Raw genomic sequence first — 19,233 nt, forward strand, 5'->3', positions numbered from 1 at the left:
GCGGAGAGGAAAGTGGTAAAAAAAAAAAAAAAAAGAGTTGGAACAGAGGAAAGACTGTGGTAGTTTAGGAGGAGAGTCATGGAGAAGGGGCCTTTAAAGGAATACATTTTTGTATTTATTTATTTATTTATTTGATTATAATACAGTAAAAATAGTAACAATGTGACTTTTTTTAGAATTAAAATAATGATTTTCTATTTTACTATAGTATAAAATGTAACTGATGATTTGATGCTCAAGAAACATTTATTATTATCAATGTTGAAAACAGTTGAGCTGCTTAATATTTTTGTAGAAATTGATACATTATTTGAAAATTTTTTGATGAATGGAAAGTTCAAAAGAACAGCCTTTGTTTTAAATAAAATAATTTTGTAACAATGTAAAAGCGTTTACAGCCAATTTAATGAATCTTTGCTGAATAAAATGATGAATTTCTTTAAAATCAAAATATACAACAGTAAAATGTATAATAAAATAATATAGCCTGGATAAAACACACACACACACACACACACACACACACACACACACACACACACTTTAAATAGACGTCACAGTGATGTAAACGTGCTATCTGGGGGAATTTGTGGGTTTTACTCAAACTCATTTGACGATTAATACTTAAAGCATTAGGCTGCACACATTTATTTTGGAATATAAACAAGCACTAATAATACATTTAGTATTGACAGCATTACAACATTCACTTTGTAAACTTCAGTGTGATTGTTATGACGGATGCTTGATTGAGATAAGAAGGAGTATTCAGGTGCGAGGACTCAAAAGGCCAGTAGGGAGCACTGTTCTCCCGACACAACTATCTTCTGAGCCTCTGTGATGGAGTTGTGTGCTCCTGGAAGTATGCCAGCTCTTTCTGACATGTATTTGTGTTAGGGACGTGGAAGTAGCAGCACTTGACTTCGGCGCAAGTAAGGTCCAAACTCCAAATTGGTTAAAGCCTACAGTTTCAAAGAGGAGATTGACAGAAATGCTCTGGCACCACTGAAACACCACTCCTGCGGTAGCTGATTAAATATCGAGACACAATAGCTGTCATTTGACAGTGTATTATCATCAGCTGGACATGTTAATAAAATCATCAGTGTTGAGGAAGCTACTGAACCCAAACTACAGTGAAGCTACTATTTAGAAAAAGTAGCGAGCTAAATTACAAGCTAATAAAGTTTTATGAAGTAACTGCCTACACACACACACACACACACACATGCACACAATATTATAGAAAATAGGAATAGGACTGTTAATAATAATATTAACAATGGTGTGTGTGTGTGTACATTTTATTCAAATGATTTAATTTTATAATATAATTTATAATGTATTATAAATCTACTACAATGAACCATATTTTGAACAAGTAGAAAACAGTAGCTTGTAATGGAGGGAATATGTGACTTCTAATGGTTCCATTATGGATTCATGAACCAACCAAATGAACCATTTCCCTAGAATAAATCGGCCCTCCCACGCTAACGGGAGTGGAAAGTTCTGTGCATGATCTATTGACGACACGCAAATTAAAGAACACAGACACAGCCGGATCATTTTCATTATGACCAACACAATCTACCAAGAGCAGCGCAAATAAGCGTCTGGTTTAAGACATGCTTTTTTTGGTCTTTAAATAATGGCGCGAATACCAGTAAATCGACTAGCGCAAACCTTAGTAAATCACCTTGCGTGATTCATTTCAATACTCTCCTCTCATAAATGTTCCGTTTGAAAGGGAAAGTCCGACAAATGCATATGCAATAACGTCAGCCGCAAAAATAACCCTGTCAACACCTTTTCAGCGCTAATTTTTTAGTAAAACATGACAGTAGTTTGCGCTGGAGCAAGCTGTTAGTAAATCTGGCCCTAAGTGTTTTGTCATTTATTTTGTCATGTTTTGAAAAAGTAGATTATTTTACTGGGAAAATACATTATATTGAAAACATGCAGTCAAATGAATACATTTTAAATGTAGTTAAACTAGTTTTGTCACAATATTTAGTGACTGATCACACAACAGCAGATTGTTCTGAACCATGACTGCAGAAGTTGTGGGCATATGGAAGTGAGACTGCTGTGTTGGGTGTTGGGGAGCGGTCCGAAGGTCAGGCGTCGCTGCCCTTGTTCCAAATAATAACTTCCCTACTGCCTGGCAGAAAAAAAAAAAACACAACAAACACGCACACACTGATTTTATTACACACACACACACACACGCTGTTCTCACCAGGTGCATGGCGGAGCTACGGGGAGGATGTGGCTCGATGAGCAACTGAGATGGCGTCTGTCCAACACTTTGGATCTGAGCCTCGGTGGCCTGCAGCAAAAGAGACAGAAAGATACAGAGGAAAAGATAGATGGAGAGAGGGAGGAGAGAGAGAGAGAGAGAGAGAGCAGGCTGTCAGTATCGATACGCATCAAAGTGATGGGTCAATGCGTTACTTGACAATGCAAGCAAATCCCCCCCCAGCCTTGTAGGGGGGAGGGGGTTGGTGACTATGAGTGGGTGAGTTCCAAAACCCAAAACTACCCCCACCCCTGCCCCCTTCAAAGCCTGCAGAGTCATCCAAGTGTTAGTATGGAAGAGACAAGCCTTTCCTTATTAACATGCTTCAGTTAACCGTTCCCATTTCCAGGAGCAGGGTCCACGTACACCCCCCTCACCCACCCTTCGTGAGCAGACGTTAACCTGGACTGACGCACAGCCAGGACTGCGGCAGAACCCTCCCTCTCAGATGTTATTGTGCCGGAGACAAAGGGCAGAAAGAGCACACACACACACACACACAATATTATATAAAATAGGAACAGCATTATTAATAATAATATTAATACTAACGGTACATTAAAGATCACAAAGACACCACAAAAAGGATAATACTAGAGTCAGATAAATACTATATAAATCATTATGATGTCATTTATATTTGGACATTTTATCCAAGGCAACTTACAAACGAAGAATATCAGAAGCAACTCAGAAACAACCTCATAATGCCACAATATCAAGTTTCAAGACTAAGCTAAAGTTGTACAAAAATGAGAGTAGAAGTTCTATATACTCATATACTATATAGAAATAATTATATACAGTACTGTGCAAAAGTCTTAGGCATGTTAATATCCCCCACCCCCCGTCCCCCCCAAAGAAATGTTTTTAAGTCAGTTATTTATATATTTTGCTGTAGTGTGTCAGTAGGAAATATCAGTTTACATTTCCAAACATTCTTTTTGCCATTAATTGTAATAATCCAGTGAGATTTCTGTATGCACAAGGAGTCTGACAGCAGCCGGTATGATCTGATCTCACCATCATCGAGTCCGTCTGTGATTACATGAAGAAACAGAAGAAACTGAGACAGACTAAATCCAGAAGAACTGCGGGAACGTCTCCAAGATGCTTGAAGAAACCTTCCTGCAAAGCTACAGTACTGTGAAAAGTACTGGCACTTGTGTTAAAATGCTGTAAAGTGAGAATGCTTTCAAAAATAAAATCACAAATTGAATTTATTTATGATTTAACTTCTATTAACTAATTCAAATCAATACATGGTGTAGCAACCCTTTGCGTTTAAAACGGCTTTTGTCCAGGTACACTTGCGCATAGTTTTTCAGGTAGCTTTGCAGGAAGGTTTCTTCAAGCATCTTGGAGACGTTCCCGCAGTTCTTCTGGATTTAGTCTGTCTCAGTTTCTTCTGTTTCTTCATGTAATCACAGACGGACTCGATGATGGTGAGATCAGATCATACCGGCTGCTGTCAGACTCCTTGTGCATACACAAATCTCACTGGATTATTACAATTAATGGCAAAAAGAATGTTTGGAAATGTAAACTGATATTTCCTACTGACACACTACAGCAAAATATATAAATAACTGACTTAAAAACATTTCCTTGGGGGGATGGGGGGTGGGGGATATTAACATGCCTAAGAGTTTCGCACAGTACTGTACACTCAAATACTATAGAAAATGCAGTTATTGTACAATAACCTCTATTCACTGACAAATCTGTGAATGTTCATTTTCAATTCCTGCATGCAAAAAAAAAAAAAAAAAACTGAATTTTGAATTAAAAATTTTGAATTAGAAATTTCTGAACAAAGATTTGCTGTTCAAGTCATGTCAAAATTATCATAGTTGACTAGTAATTTCACACAAAACTCTTAAATTCATAATGGGGCAATTGACATGAAATACACTATCGTTCAAGGATGCATTAAATTGATCAAAATAATAATGTCACAAACAATTATATTTCAAATAAATACTGTTCTTTTGAACTTTCTACTCAACAAAGAATTCTGAAAAAAAAAAAAAAAAGTGTATTAAGCAGTCAACACTGATAATAATAAGACATGTTCTTGGTCAGCTAATGATAGATAGAATCATAATAGAATGATCATGTGACACCGGATCATGTGACTGGAGAAAGGAAAGAAATTACATTTTAAAATAAGTTAAAATAGAAAACAGATATACAAATACAGAATAGCAACTATTATTGTTTTACTGTATTTTTTTATCAAATGCAGCCTTACTGACCCCAAACTTTTGAACGCTACCGTAATTTTGGGCAACAGTCCATCTAAAACCATTTTAACCAAGCTTGTTGCCAAGTCACTATGTTTAAAGTTTACTTATCGTGTTACAATTACGCATAAAGATTTAGGTTTCTTTTTGCCTGTTATGTGATTTGAGCCACAACTCAGATGAAGGGTCAAAACAATTGAAGAAAGCCACTCATTTTTCAGTCCTCACACATCCCTCATGTTATGTAACGCTGACAGACGCATGTCGCTGTGAGTGTGTTGGTTATTGATAGAGTGTACGTTTGCGGTTGTTTGTGTATGTGTGTGGAGCCCAGGAGTGTGCCACTGTGCACGCTAGCATTGACAGACACCTACAAGCTCCCCTCGGCTGTTCTGAGGCTCTGATCCCATCAATCTTTCCTTCCCGCGTGGAGCGCCTCCCACAGTCTAACAGAACAGCTCTCCCTCAGTGCTCTGAAGCCTGGATTCTCACGTCAGATCAAACGTCCCCGCGCCGTCCAGATCAGCATGTTAAACATGTCACATGACCTACACGCTTAGAATCGGAACCAATCTGAATTCTAATCTCACTACATTCTAAATTGCAGTTTGGAGAAACGTGCGACATCATATGCCTTTCACTTTCAGAGTTTCTTTTAAAATAGTTGGTTTTCCAAAGCATTTCACTTCAAAGTCAGCACAAAATCTAAACGGACTCACAGTCTAAATTCTCTCAACGAATACCCCATTTCACTTACATGATTAGAATGGTGTGCAAATTGTGTTTCACGTCGACTTCAAAGCACTTTGGCAGCAGCGAAACAAACCCACAGAATTATAATCATTAGTGCAGCTGAAACGTGAGAAACAGTAAACTAGTTCTCACTGAAATATATAGTTCATCACACGTAAACGATCTTATCTAAGCCTGACCATGTTGGCAAAATGTGACACAAGCAGACCTCTCACGACTCACAGCAATCACATTTGGCAACAATTAAACATCAGTCTGTGCTGTTTTTACGATGCTGTCTGTCAAATAATAATGCGCTCACATTATAGCTATTTTAGGTTAGACTCAGGAACAGGGGTCAAAATGTCTGCTCAAATAATGTAATCTGATCTGAAGATCTGAGAGAAACAGGCAGCCATGTGGAAAGTATCACTATATTTCTGCCATCCAACAGTGAAGGAAAGAACGAGAGGGAAAAAATCATTCTAGAAGTCCAGAAATATGAATATAAATGGTCAATATACTTCATATCAAAACGAAATATATATAAAAAGAAGTCTATTATGTTCATCAATGCTGCATTTATTGATTCAAAATAACAGTAACATTGTGAAATATTATTACAATTTTCTCATTTATTATATTTTAATATATTTTTTCCCTGTGATGGCAAAGCTGAATTTTTCCAGTCTTCAGTGTCACATGATCCTTCTAATATGCTGATTTTGTGCTCTGCTGCTTCATTTTTTTTTGTGAAAACCGTGATTTCTTTTTTACAAATATAAAAATTCAAGAGAAGAAAAGTATTTGAAATTGAAAAATGACTAAATCTTACTAAACCACTTAATGATTTATCGTTTGTTACGTGAGGCAAAAGAAGTTCAACTCAAGGATAAACTGAGGTTAAACACAGCTTATGCTCACATATTTGAAGACTGCTATTGAATCATTGAGGATAAACGTCATATCATGTGACTACGCATTACTTTACAGAGAGTTTACGACCTATGACCTACGATCTACGTTCTGCCTTAAGAACAAATGGTGCAACTGAATAGAGTTACAAACTAGCTAGTAGTTACTAGTGTGGACTTTACGTTCCAAATGAAGTAAGAACTTACGAATGGCTGGTGCAACCCTACTCAACACTTTAACTTCTAGAATGTAAAGTCCAGAAAAACATTATGCATTTATAGCAACACCTTGTTATACATCCAATTCTGACAGATTATGTCTTGCCAAAGCTCCAGCTAAGGTTATGTGAGAGACACGTCCTTTAAATCATCTCAATGTTGTCAACTGACCCAAAATGTCAACCGGTTGATCATCTCAGCTCTGGAGATAAAAACACACTTTATCACAAACAGAAATCAGTAACTCATAACTGGCAGTTCATTACGATAATCCACTTTAAGCCCCTGCTCTTTACAACAGATAAGAAACACCTCTTGCATAAGCTGTGCGGTGATTGTCTCCCCCTGAGCTTTAAGCCGTCATGCTTAGATGGACATAAAACATCCATCATAACCTGTGGCATGTCAATCACAGATTCATCTTTGTGTCAGGTTAGATGTGCAAGTATGTCAAAATCTGATGTTTACCTCAGGTTCTCAGAGAAGCATAAATATATACATTTTAGGTGTGAGTTTAGTAATGGCAAGTATAGGGTTAAAAAAAAATAGCTAAATGGAAAAGACAGGCCTTTTATATATTCGTGTATGTGGAATAAAGTGCCGTTTACACCAATGCTAATATGTCATTCAAGCTTTCACCACAAATGTATTCAACCATGTTGCCAAATCATTTGCTTAAAAAAGTTTGGACATCTTAATGTATCATTTGGTATCCAATTAAAACAAATCAATGTAGACTTAAAAGTAGGGTGTTTATATCAATTTTTTCAAACACAGACGACTGTGAAAGGATCAAATGCACTATTTCTTAAAGAGACACTCCATTGACATATTCTACTCATTTGTGAATGTATAATTTAATGCTTATTAGTGACGGATAATTCACAAGCAATAAAAATCTGTATCAAAAGATTGCTGGCATGTTCTTCATCCGTAAACGCTGTTTTTCCAGTGACACAACCCTGCCATCTCTAGCCCTGTGACTCCATCATCAACCGCTGCCATTTTGATTTGACTCTGGAACGAGTTATGACCCTTAACTCCAGAGTTTGACATTTTAAGGCCGTAATTGCAGTGCTTAATGTCAGAGCTGTGGATGCACCTGTCAGTGGGGAATGAATCAATAGCCTGAAGGTGACGGTCACATTTCTGAGCGAGATACCATGAGCCGTCTTCCCTCTCTCTCACAACTCAGAAACGCTCAGAAACGCTAGTGAATTTAGCGTACTTGAGGTCAATATATTTTGTCCATGAGGTTATTCCTTTAATGGTTTTAGGTTGAGGGGCATTGGTTAACCACTTGGAAAAATAGAGCAAAAATAAATGAATTCCTTCATGCATTTAAGAAGTCAAGTTGAGGTCAGCTTTCCTCAGCGTTTAAGTGTCTGAATGCCATTTGATAGGTGCTTTGAATGACATAAAAAGCAATATAGACTTTATGAAGAATGGAACATGAAGGCTTCTCAAACTCCAGAACTGACAAATAAAAGCCGGTTTTCTGGCTCTTCCAAGGCTAACAAACCTTGCTGTCAGCTACCATTGCTCTCAGAGTGCTGGACTGCTTGTGAAGAACGCGGCCACATGAAAGAAACATAATTGCTATTGTCTGGGATGTAGAGCTGAATGATGAAAAGCAAAGCTTTCTCCATATTGTTTGATAATTAGCCCCCCTGTTCCGTGAGTGATTTGCATAGTGGTCACTTGACAAATAAAGGCAGTCCTGGAAGTGACAGTATATAAATGACTTGTTTTGCAGACAGCAGATGGTGGGTATCACAGGGAGCAGGAGAGATATAGGGAATGAGAGAGAGAAAAAGAGGAGCAAGGGAGGGAGGTATGGGGTACACACTGCTACAAACACGCTGCCTACCAGCTGCTGCTGTTGAATTGGAATCATATCCACGAACACAATTATGTCTTCTTCCAAACTTCCACTAGTCAATAAAGACTATTGTGTGGAAAATCAATAACATCGATTTACATCCTAATTGCTTGATGAATTCAACTGTAGTCGATAACCAGAAAATAAATAAATAATATATTTGCATTCATGTCAAAGAGTGTTTTTAAATGAATCAACTAAATCCTTACAACTAAAACTATTAAAACATGCTCTTGATAATTAAATATAAAGTAGAGCTGCATGATTCTGGATAAATTGAGAATCATATTTTTTTTGTTTCAAACAGAGATCACTATTCTCCCACGATTCTGAACAGACAACTAAACAGGTTCTGACAAAATGTTAATTAATCTGAATTATTTAAAACACCGAATGAATGATTCAATGACTCACTCAAAAAATACTTCACTTGTTTCATTACTAGATGAATCAGTGTTTTTGAATGAATGTTTTGAATGAATGATTCAAGTCGCCACATGGTGGCGTACAAATGTAATCGATACAATCATTATTTAAAGAGCCAAGTTACTTTCAAAAGGTGATTTGCTCTATTTTGATCGCTTCAAAATAGCTGTTAAGCTGTTTCATGATAACTGGTTTCTCTGGGTCAGCGGCAGCGCGAACACATGGTTTGAATGTTCCGTTGTGATTTTGTCAAAGGTTTAATAGACATAGGCCTAGGCGAATAGTTGACATTTAGGATAGGAATAAGATTGCGTGTCTGAATCGAGATTGCGATCTTTCAACGAATAATCGTGCAGCACTAAAATAAAATTGAAATAAAATATAAATATTGGATGAAAAACATCAACAACAAAAAAACCTGGAAAATGAGAAATGTTGAAATGACCAACTGAAATAACTTGCCAATAAAATAAGTAAAAATTAATTAAAGCGAAATAAAATTAAATAAAACTAATGACAAAAAAGTTTCTAAAACTTAGACTTAAATTTAAAAAGCTGAAAAAAGCTGATTCAGAATATTAATGAATTATATAATAGCATATAAAGTATGCTAAAATAACACTGGTTTGTGCACCATCTATGATAGGATCATAAAAGATAATTAAAATCATGTGTCTAGTTGTGGAAAAGAGTGGTTCTACTTATATGGTCAGATTTTCTAAAATATTTGCCTAGTGGATAATAAAACAGGCAGAAAATTGATGGAGGGACTAGAATATAGAGACTTATTGGAGTCTTTTGACTGTAAGCAACCCCCTAGAAACCACAGAGAACACCCTACCAATGGACTTAAAGTATTTATTTGTCCCTAAAGTGTTACGTTTACCACTCATTCAGAGTAAAATATGCAATGCACAAGAGTAAGCAGTTTGAGTTTCTCTTTCCCAGAGGACATATTTGCATGTCAAGATCTGAATGACACATACTGACAGTCTCTCTGAGATATTCAACTGACACTGGGTTCATTCATGCTTGAACTGCGGTTGACGAATGTTGATATTGCGAGTCTTACGCCATCATTTTTAAACCTGTTGTATCCTGAGACCTTAAAAAAAATGGTTAACCTGCAAATATATAAATAAATAAAAAAAACATCCCATGTCTCTAGCTACATAATGCTAGAATGCATACAGTAGTCCATCTAGTGGTGACATTTATAAAGCATTTAATCCATAGGTGGAAGGTGAACCAACTCCAGGGTAAGGCTAAGGAAATGTAACCTGGAAATCCAGACCTAAATCTGAAAGATTAATGGACTGGCATCGACTAATGAAAATCGGCCAGCTCGAGGGGCGGCACCAAGCATGCATTTGAAAATCTCACTGCACGCAATTGGATAACACTACGTCTACGACCAATCACGACAATAGACGGGGTGACGTATCCAGAGCCCCATACGCTTAGCTACCAGCGGAGCTAACTGGTAGATTAGACTCTTGCCGTATCCGGTCGGCAAAACAGCAAAAACGCCCTTCTTACAAAGGAACGATTCGAGCGCCGTCTTCTGTTCCTCTTTTAGATAAAAAGCCAAGTCTAACTCGTTCATTGTAGCGGCCAAAGCCGCTTCAAACAACTGGTGTTCATCCATAACCATCTTGCAATGTTTACTAATGACTTTGACGTCACAGCGCTGTCGTCATCTGTTTAGCTCGCCTCTGGCCCGCCAATATCAGATAACCCGATGTGATTGGTGCAGCTCGGATACAAGGGCATATTTAATGAGCATCATTACTCGATGCCAGAGTAACTCGCTGAGCAAATTCAACTTGTGCTCTCGCGAGAACTCTGGATTTCCAGGGTAAAGGAAATGCGCTTCCCCTTGAAAACACATTAAATTTCCAAGAAATAGTTTCAGGTTATGTGTCACTGCACAACCTACACATCCAAACATAAACACTCCCGATAAACTATTTGTTATTAACGTGTCTTCATTCACAAACCAAAAGCAAGCACACTATAAGTGGGATTTGGTGTGGAAAGAGCGCTCCCTAAAAGGCTGTCACTCAACTTAGTTAACTGCATTTTCACAAAGTTCCATTATAATCAATGAAGCCCACTCCACAATGAATATCTTATTAACATAATTGTTTGTTATAATAAGAGGACTTGCTTGCGAACTCAGAATCTACTCACCCGAGTTTTTGTTCAGTGCTAACTTAAACACCTCTGATTGGCCATCAAGAAATCAACACATATGTCTGTGATTGGCTACATTGCTCAACTCAGCAAAAGCACGTTGTAAATAGAAACGTTCTCCAGAGCATAGATACGCACTGGATAGTTTGCCAAATATGTTTAGCCCAAATTGCTATTATTACAGAGAAAAGGTGCCCATAACTGCTGATCATTTTTCTTTTCTTTCTAAAAGCAATCAGAAGTAGCAGCAGCAGGAAACGCTAGTCTCAAGTCCGTGGCCAAGGAAAGGCTAAGTCTTGGCCAGCCTTATACACTCCAACACACTCCAACTATGATTTTAACATTCACTGACACAGTCCAATTATAAAAATGGGTAAAAAAAAAGAGATGTTAGCCACAAATCCCAGAAACCTGTTGCCGTTGTCATGGCAACGCCGGGCCGGCGACCTACCTCGCGCAATGGGGGGTCACTGGCGAGGCTGTCGAGGTTGACGGAGCCCTCGTAGGTCAGGTGGTGAAAGACGTTGAGGGCGCGTGCCGCCTCGGGCCCACGTTGTTTGTAGCCAAAAATAAGGTCAATCCACTGGTGCAGCTGACACGACACAAACTCGCTTTCCAGAGCCTGTCAAAGAAAGCGGGGCAATTAGAGGTGAAAGGTACACGTACACAACACGAACACAAACACACACAGACGTACAGACACAAACACACAAGCACTAGACAAACATACACTCTGGGCGATGCTTCTTCAGGAGACTGCAATAGCCTGAGCCCATCATCAAAGTGTAAATAAATAAACTTGTGTTCAATATTTTAACAGCTGTCTTTCCATAAAATATGATAGCTGCACTTCTTGAAGCTCAATAATCTAAATCAACAATATACAGTGGCTCTAAAAGTATTTGGACACACTTAACAACAAGATCAACAATATAGTCTCTCTCATGCTCACAAAGGCTGCATTTATATTGTCAGAAATACAGCAAAACCAGTCATTGTTGTTAAATATTAGTATTACTATTTTAATTTTTAAATGTAATGTATTCCTGTAATTGTAAAGCTGAATTTTCAGCATCATTAGTCCAGTCTTCAGTGTCACATGATCCTTCAGAAATAATTATGATATGCTGATTTGATAAAAAAAAAAAAAAAAAAAAAAAAAAAAAACACTTATTATTATCATTAAACATTGAGTTGCACTGCATAAGTTGCACTGCTAAATATTTTTTGAGGAAACTGTGATGCATTTTTTAGGATTATTTAATGAATAAAAAGTTCAAAAGAACAGCATTTATTTTGAACAAGAATTCTTATACACTATAAATGTCTTTACTGTAACTTTTGATCATTTTAAAGCTTCCTTGCTGAATAATAGTATTATTTATTTTTAAAGAAATGCAGTAGTAGATTTTTTTTTTTTTTTTTTTAATAATGGTCAGTTATGAATTCAAAGCATTATTCTTTTCCAATAGGGATCTAGATTCTGCCTGCTATGGAATGGCAATGCTTAAAGATGCACATTCTTTATTATAGGCATCAAACACCATTGACAGGTAACAAAGGGGAAAAAAAGAAAGATGGAACAAATAACACAGAATGGCACACAAATACACACTTTTCTCTTCCTCTCACACACAAACACACCCAGGGACCCGCTGCTGGATTTTACACACTCACTCTCACATCAGAAATAACAGCTATTACCAACAGAGCAAGCCGTGGAGCGCAGGGGCCGAGTTACCCCCAGGGCATGTCATTACAATCGAAAGTGACACATGCAAAGATGGGAACACTAAGTGAAAGAAAGAGAGGAAGAAATGGCAGAGAGAGAAAGGGAGCACAGAGACAAGGAGGGAAAGAGGGGATTAAATGAAACGGAGAGAAAGAGAGCAGCAGAGAGAGAAAAAGAAAGGACAAGATCTAAGGGCAAAACCGAGCCGTAGCCTGTTTAAAAATGTATGTGCTATTCAACTAACGTAAAATTCTGTGAAAAACACCAGTCGTTCCAACAAACCAAAGAATCACATTCAAAATATCTACAAAATGAAATTAATATTCATTGAAACGTTCGTAATCATTTCTGTGTGCCCAGTGTATGACCAAATATATAAAAACAAATGTCATGTTGATCTAAAAACCATGTATGATTTGATTTTCCTTCTACCATGGAACACAAAAATATATTTTACAGAATGTCCAACATGGTGCGTCAAGATGTCTGGTGTCAATGATATCAAATCAGCTTCAAAAGGAGATTTGAGATCTATACAACAACAGGAAGGTTTTCAGCAAATATAGACTTTCGATCTATTCCTCACAAAAAGCTTTCACACAACTTCAGAAAACTTGGAAAATATCATACCAATTGTATGGACCAGTTTTATGGTACTTTAAAGGTGTTTTTTTTTTTTTTTTTGTCATAACCTAAGCAGACTTATGTAAGTATCAAAAATGAATCAGTGAATCATCCATGTGATCAGTGAACTTTTCAATTACACGAATTTCAATGAAAAAGTTCATCACTAAAATTCATCACTAGCTACAGTTGAAAAAATTCCGAAGCTAAAACAAATGATTTGCTTGAAAAAAACTTCTCTTATGAGTAATTTTTTAATGAAATCCAATATTGCTCAAAAGTGCTAAATTAATTGTAAATGAAACTGAATCTGAATTGTTAAGAGGAATCAGAAGAGCACACAGGACTTTCTGCTAAACTTCTTTTTTTAGAGCAAATGAAGTTAATATGAATTATAAAACTGTCTAAACCAGTGTGGAGATGTCTTATCCAGAATACTTACACCAGATTTTGTTAAATTACGAGGACACACCAAATCAATGATTTTGAGGCACTATACAAATGCTGTTAAGGAAAAAGGGACCAAACTGTGAGACGTGAACACATTTTTGCATCATTTAAGGCTCATGTCAGGTCGTCATGTCAAATATTCTGAGGTGTTTTGACATCCTCAAGCCCTTTCTTTAAGAAAATATTGCATTAACAGACAGGTATTGTTTGATCTTTGGATATGTCCATGTAGGCTATATGTGTGAGTGCGTGTGTCTGAATAGTTGAATGTGTTAAACCAGGAAAAAAAATGAGGCCGGAGGAAAGGTCACCTCCACAAAACACACACACACGCACACACGCACACATACACCCAAGCACTGTCACTGCAGCTGAAAAGGTCAAGTGTGTTTGCTGTAGTGCTTTTTCCTCGGGCAGTATGGCCCCCAACACACATCTAATACTTTGATTTGGCAGCAGTTTTGATACACAATCAGTAGCTTTAAATGCATAAACACACACAATATTAAATTACACACCCTGCAGCATAGGCTATACAGTGTGTACAGCATGTGCTGGATAGAACCATTATAAAAGGCAGTACACAATTTCGACTCCACCGCAGTCTAGAGGGATTGGTGGACAGGACACACACACACACACACACACACACACACACCCGTGAGGTCCTGTCTGCTGTGAGCCAAATCATGATTGATGAGGCCGGCATTAGGGTAACATTATAAGGGACAGTGGCCGGGCCTGTCCTCCGCGACATCATTCAGGTCAGCGGTAGATTACATTAGTATTGAGCAGTGCACTACGTTACGACCTTCATTGAGGGAAAGCAGAACTCAGAGGACCAGGATGCTGTATCATATGAACGAATGAGTGTGATCTCAGGGGAAAAGATGGAAGGAAATGGATTACAAATTAAATACTGAACTAAGAATTTAAGATAGCAGATTCTATTCAGACATTACATCAGATGATGTAATATCGTCAGCGGAGCAATACGACATCAGTAGGCCTAAGTGAGACCGCTCTTCTGCCACATTTTCTGAAACAGTGAATGTATTCTATCTATCTATCTATCTATCTATCTATCTATCTATCTATCTATCTATCTATCTATCTATCTATCTATCTATCTATCTATCTATCTATCTATCTATCTATCTATCTATCTATGTCTATCTAACTGTCTGTCTGTCTGTCTGCCTATCTATCTATCTATCTATCTATCTATCTATCTATCTATCTATCTATCTATCTATCTATCTATCTATCTATCTATCTATCTATCTATCTATCTATCTGTCTGTCTGTCTGTCTGTCTGTCTGTCTATCTATCTATCTGTCTGTCTGTCTATCTATCTATCTATCTATGTCTATCTAACTGTCTGTCTGTCTATCTGTCTATCTATCTATCTATCTATCTGTCTGTCTGTCTGTCTGTCTATCTATCTATCTATCTATCTATCTATCTGTCTGTCTGTCTGTCTGTCTGTCTGTCTATCTATCTATGTCTGTCTGTCTGTCTGTCTGTCTGTCTGTCTATCTATCTATCTATCTATCTATCTATCTATCTATCTGTATCTATCTGTCTGTCTGTCTGTCTGTCTGTCTGTCTGTCTGTCTATCTATCTATCTATCTATCTATCTATCTATGTCTGTCTGTCTGTCTGTCTATCTATCTATCTATCTATCTATCTATCTATCTATCTATCTATCTGTCTGTCTGTCTGTCTGTCTGTCTGTCTGTCTGTCTGTCTGTCTGTCTGTCTGTCTGCCTGCCTGCCTATCTATCTATCTATCTATCTATCTATCTATCTATCTATCTATCTATCTATCTATCTATCTATCTATCTATCTATCTATCTATCTATCTATCTATCTATCTATCTATCTATCTATCTATCTATCTATCTGTCTGTCTATATTTACTTTCTATTCATTAAAGAATCCAAAAAAAAAAAAAAAAATGTATCATGGTTTCCACAAACAATTTTAGGCAGTGCAATTAGAATATGACAATATGATTACGGATTAATGTGACACAGAAGACTGGAGTAATGATGCTGAAAATGCAGCTTTGCCATTACAGGAATAAATTACATTTTAAAATAGAAATTAGTTATTTTAAACTGTAATAATATTTCACAATATTACTGTTCTTACTGTGTTTTTTAATTAAATAAATACAGCCTTGGTAAACATAAGATACTTCTTTAAAAAAAACTGAACCTAAATTTACATATAAACCAAATAAATGCAATTTCCTAAAGAAAGGATTCTCATAGGTTATTTTAGTAAAAAAAAATAAAACATAAAAAAAAAAAAATATTTCTTCCCCAAACCTACTAAAGGATTTGTTAATGGAATGGTTGAGGAAAAAGACCTGTTAAGAGGATTCGGAATAAGATTTGAAACATTTCCCAGTATACTCAATGCCACATAGAGGAGAGAGCAATGGTTGGGATGGTTAATAGGAACACTGCCTTAGGCTCTGAGATGAGAAGGGCTCACTGAGGTCCTCTGGTTTCTGCAAACTTTGTAAATGACAGAATCTAGGTGCAGATACTGTTCTGGCCTAGACATTAGCCATGTTTATTTTACACAGGATGTCTACAGACAAAGAAAGTTGTAGTTAGGCAGTGAGTTTGACTTACCATCCTGTTGATCCTGACAAAGTCCTCTGGTTTCTTTGCCCAAGCTGGTAGTTCTACATCACAAACAGGAACACCGTCATCCCTGTCACCCAGACAGTAGCCATTACTGTTCACAAACATCTCTGGCAGGTAGTAGAACTCAGGGATCAACTCCTATGAGGTGGAGAGGAAGAGGACAGGTGGGAGAGAAAAAGCAAAAGAAGCTCAAATCAAATCCAAACATTTCCAAAATAGATGTATTAATATTGTATAGGGATACAGTGGAGTTAAAATGTACATGCAAAAATAGTAAATACCAATGCTTTCATTGCATGTTTTGTAGTTCAATTACTCAAAATGTTGGCCACGTTTCAGGCGGCCATGGAAAGAGACCTCATGAGACCAGTGAAGGACCATCAGAGTACATTTAAAACACTCGGGAGAGTGTGGGAATGCGGCAAACACACGAAGATGGGGGAGGGGGAATATACAAAGGAAACACGAGAGATGACAGAAAACTTTATTGAGGTTTGAAGTGAGCTGATGGATGGATCTGCTGTGTGTGTTAAGGTACAGGAAGCAAGTTTGGTTTTGTTGGGATTTGGGAGGAGTAACCATTTCTCGAAATGATAGTGGGATACATAATGCTTAATGTAACGAGCACAGATTATTAAAAACGATCACACTCATTAAATGGGTCATTAAAAACAAAAACTGGACTTGAAAGTACTGTATATGGATGGACTGGATTGATAAAACTAGAAACAGGGTTTTCTCTGTTAAAGGTGTTGTAATTACTACAACCGTTGTTCTTCTAAAAGTTAAAATACACAAATAAAAACTTTAAGTGGAAGTGAATGCAGTCACATTGTTCTACTGAACACATTATTAATTTTTGCTTTATTTTTTTTACATGCTTCCCTGACCCTGATAGTCTCATATCCAAAGCTGCCACATTCCCAATCCTTCTCCGTTCTCACTGCCGAATCAGTGCAAATTACCCATAATTCCCTGTGAGAGACGCCTCTGTACATTGGGGCATGTGCACACGAGGAATGTGACCTCCTCCCTGTTTAGTGTCACTCAAAAGCTCTAGCCTTTGAAGAACCTTTAAAACCATTTAAAATCATTTAAGACCTCATTCTGCCCGCACACATCTGAACCTGACAGGTTGAATGTTTACTCCTCAACGCTGCTGTTTCGGATTCAAGTTGCTGTTACACACCGCCCGTTGAAATGAGCTGTTTAACTACGTCCCCTTGATGTGTATAACAGAGTTCTTTAAAGCACCATAAAACAAGAGGACTTTCACATGAAGGGTCACTAGAAACAGTATGCTTACAATAAAAGACAGCTTGCTTTTGGTGTAGGGTCAGGATTTAAAAATGCACCCTATTTTATGACGGTCAAGTCCCGGTATTTCATCAGTCCTTTAGGATGTCTCAAATGTCTCTCCCAGCTCTAAAATGCGAACATCATTTCTACACTGTAAGCAACCAATAGAATGTCTGCACCAGAGGATTTGAAGCTGCTCGACGCGTCATCTCTGAATATTCACAAACACAGACCACTGACCAACCCCCTGTAAGCTCGAGGCTTCACTTCAGCAAGCAAAGCAAAACAAAGAAAAGCTAAATAATAAAATAAAACTTTCATTTTTAACACAGAAATTCCTTGGGGTGAAACTGACTTAGTTTTATATTAGGAATATGTTTATTTTAAATGAAAATTATGTATTTTTAATTTATAATAACATTTTAAAAGAATTATATTATATGACAAACTTATTTCAATAAAACACTACAATATACTACATAGTAATATTAATATGTTCATTTTGGAGCTGTAGCAATACTAATACAGTATTCTAAAATAAATGTGCTGTTCTATAAATGAAAATATAAAATTAGATTTACAAATTACAAGACCGCAACATCATGAGCTGCCTTTGACATAATGGTCAGAAAAGATTTAAATATATATAACATAAAATCTATTGCAAAAACATATTACATTATGAAATTTTCAATACAAACTTATTTCAGATGGATGGGGAACATAAAGTATCTCTGCAGTGCATCCAAAACAGAAATGAGAAGTCTGTCACCTAAAGTTGCATCCCAATGGACGATTCCAGTGTAGACACTGCTACTGATTATGAGCAATCTAATTTTGAAATGTTAAGTGAATGTAAAACGCAAAGGAGATTCTTGATCATCACACAAAAAACATTCACAACAATATGTTTGACGGTACTGCAATGACTCCCAAATTACAGCCAACGCTAGTTTAAACTTAACCCCCAGGACGGGCAACAACCAAAATTGGACCGAGCTCCGTCTGTACTCTCACAGGAGGATTGGTTTATAAACTTTGCAGACAGTTACTTAGTTGCGAACAGTTTGGGCGGCTAGTGCCGTGATCCACGTCTTCTTCAACCCGCTTCGCTCGTGAGCCAATAATTCCTCTACAGCCTCATAATGGGCTGACAAGTCAATCACCCTCAAACTCTTCAGCTTTACACCGTTCGCCCTAATGACACCCTCCTGGAGAGCTGTCACTGGCCACGACTGCCTCATCACACTCCCTCAGACAGATTATTGAGAAGATTTTGACGATTGGAGGGAGTTACTCTTAGCAGGAGGTGAGCTGATGACTAGCTGCATGTCTTTTGACAATGCTAAAATATCTATCTATCTATCTATCTATATATATATATATATATATATATATATATATATACAGTGGTTAAAGTGGGATTTGGCAGATGGGGGAACCCTAAAATTTTGTGTAGGTGCAATAGGGAAAAATTACTCACCGTGGGACAACATATTGAGTATCGTGGTATAGCAATACTTTTTGGGACAAGAGTGTCACCAT

General features: G+C 37.2%; 1 protein-coding gene across 3 annotated transcripts in view; it reads right to left on the bottom strand.

Annotated features, from left to right (window-relative positions):
• Positions 1-19,233, bottom strand: part of nbeab (neurobeachin b) — a 284,815-nt gene that overhangs the window by 14,697 nt on the left and 250,885 nt on the right. For all 3 annotated transcript variants that reach the window (XM_084419403.1, XM_084419404.1, XM_084419405.1), the window contains 3 exons: positions 16,375-16,527; positions 11,369-11,539; positions 2,243-2,332 (listed from right to left, as the gene is read on the bottom strand). In XM_084419403.1, coding sequence (XP_084275529.1) covers positions 2,243-2,332; positions 11,369-11,539; positions 16,375-16,527 — 414 coding nt within the window. The remainder of the gene's footprint in view (positions 1-2,242; positions 2,333-11,368; positions 11,540-16,374; positions 16,528-19,233) is intronic.

This window comes from Rutilus rutilus (genome assembly GCF_951802725.1).
Source record: "Rutilus rutilus genome assembly, chromosome: 9".
Lineage (NCBI taxonomy): Eukaryota > Metazoa > Chordata > Actinopteri > Cypriniformes > Leuciscidae > Rutilus > Rutilus rutilus.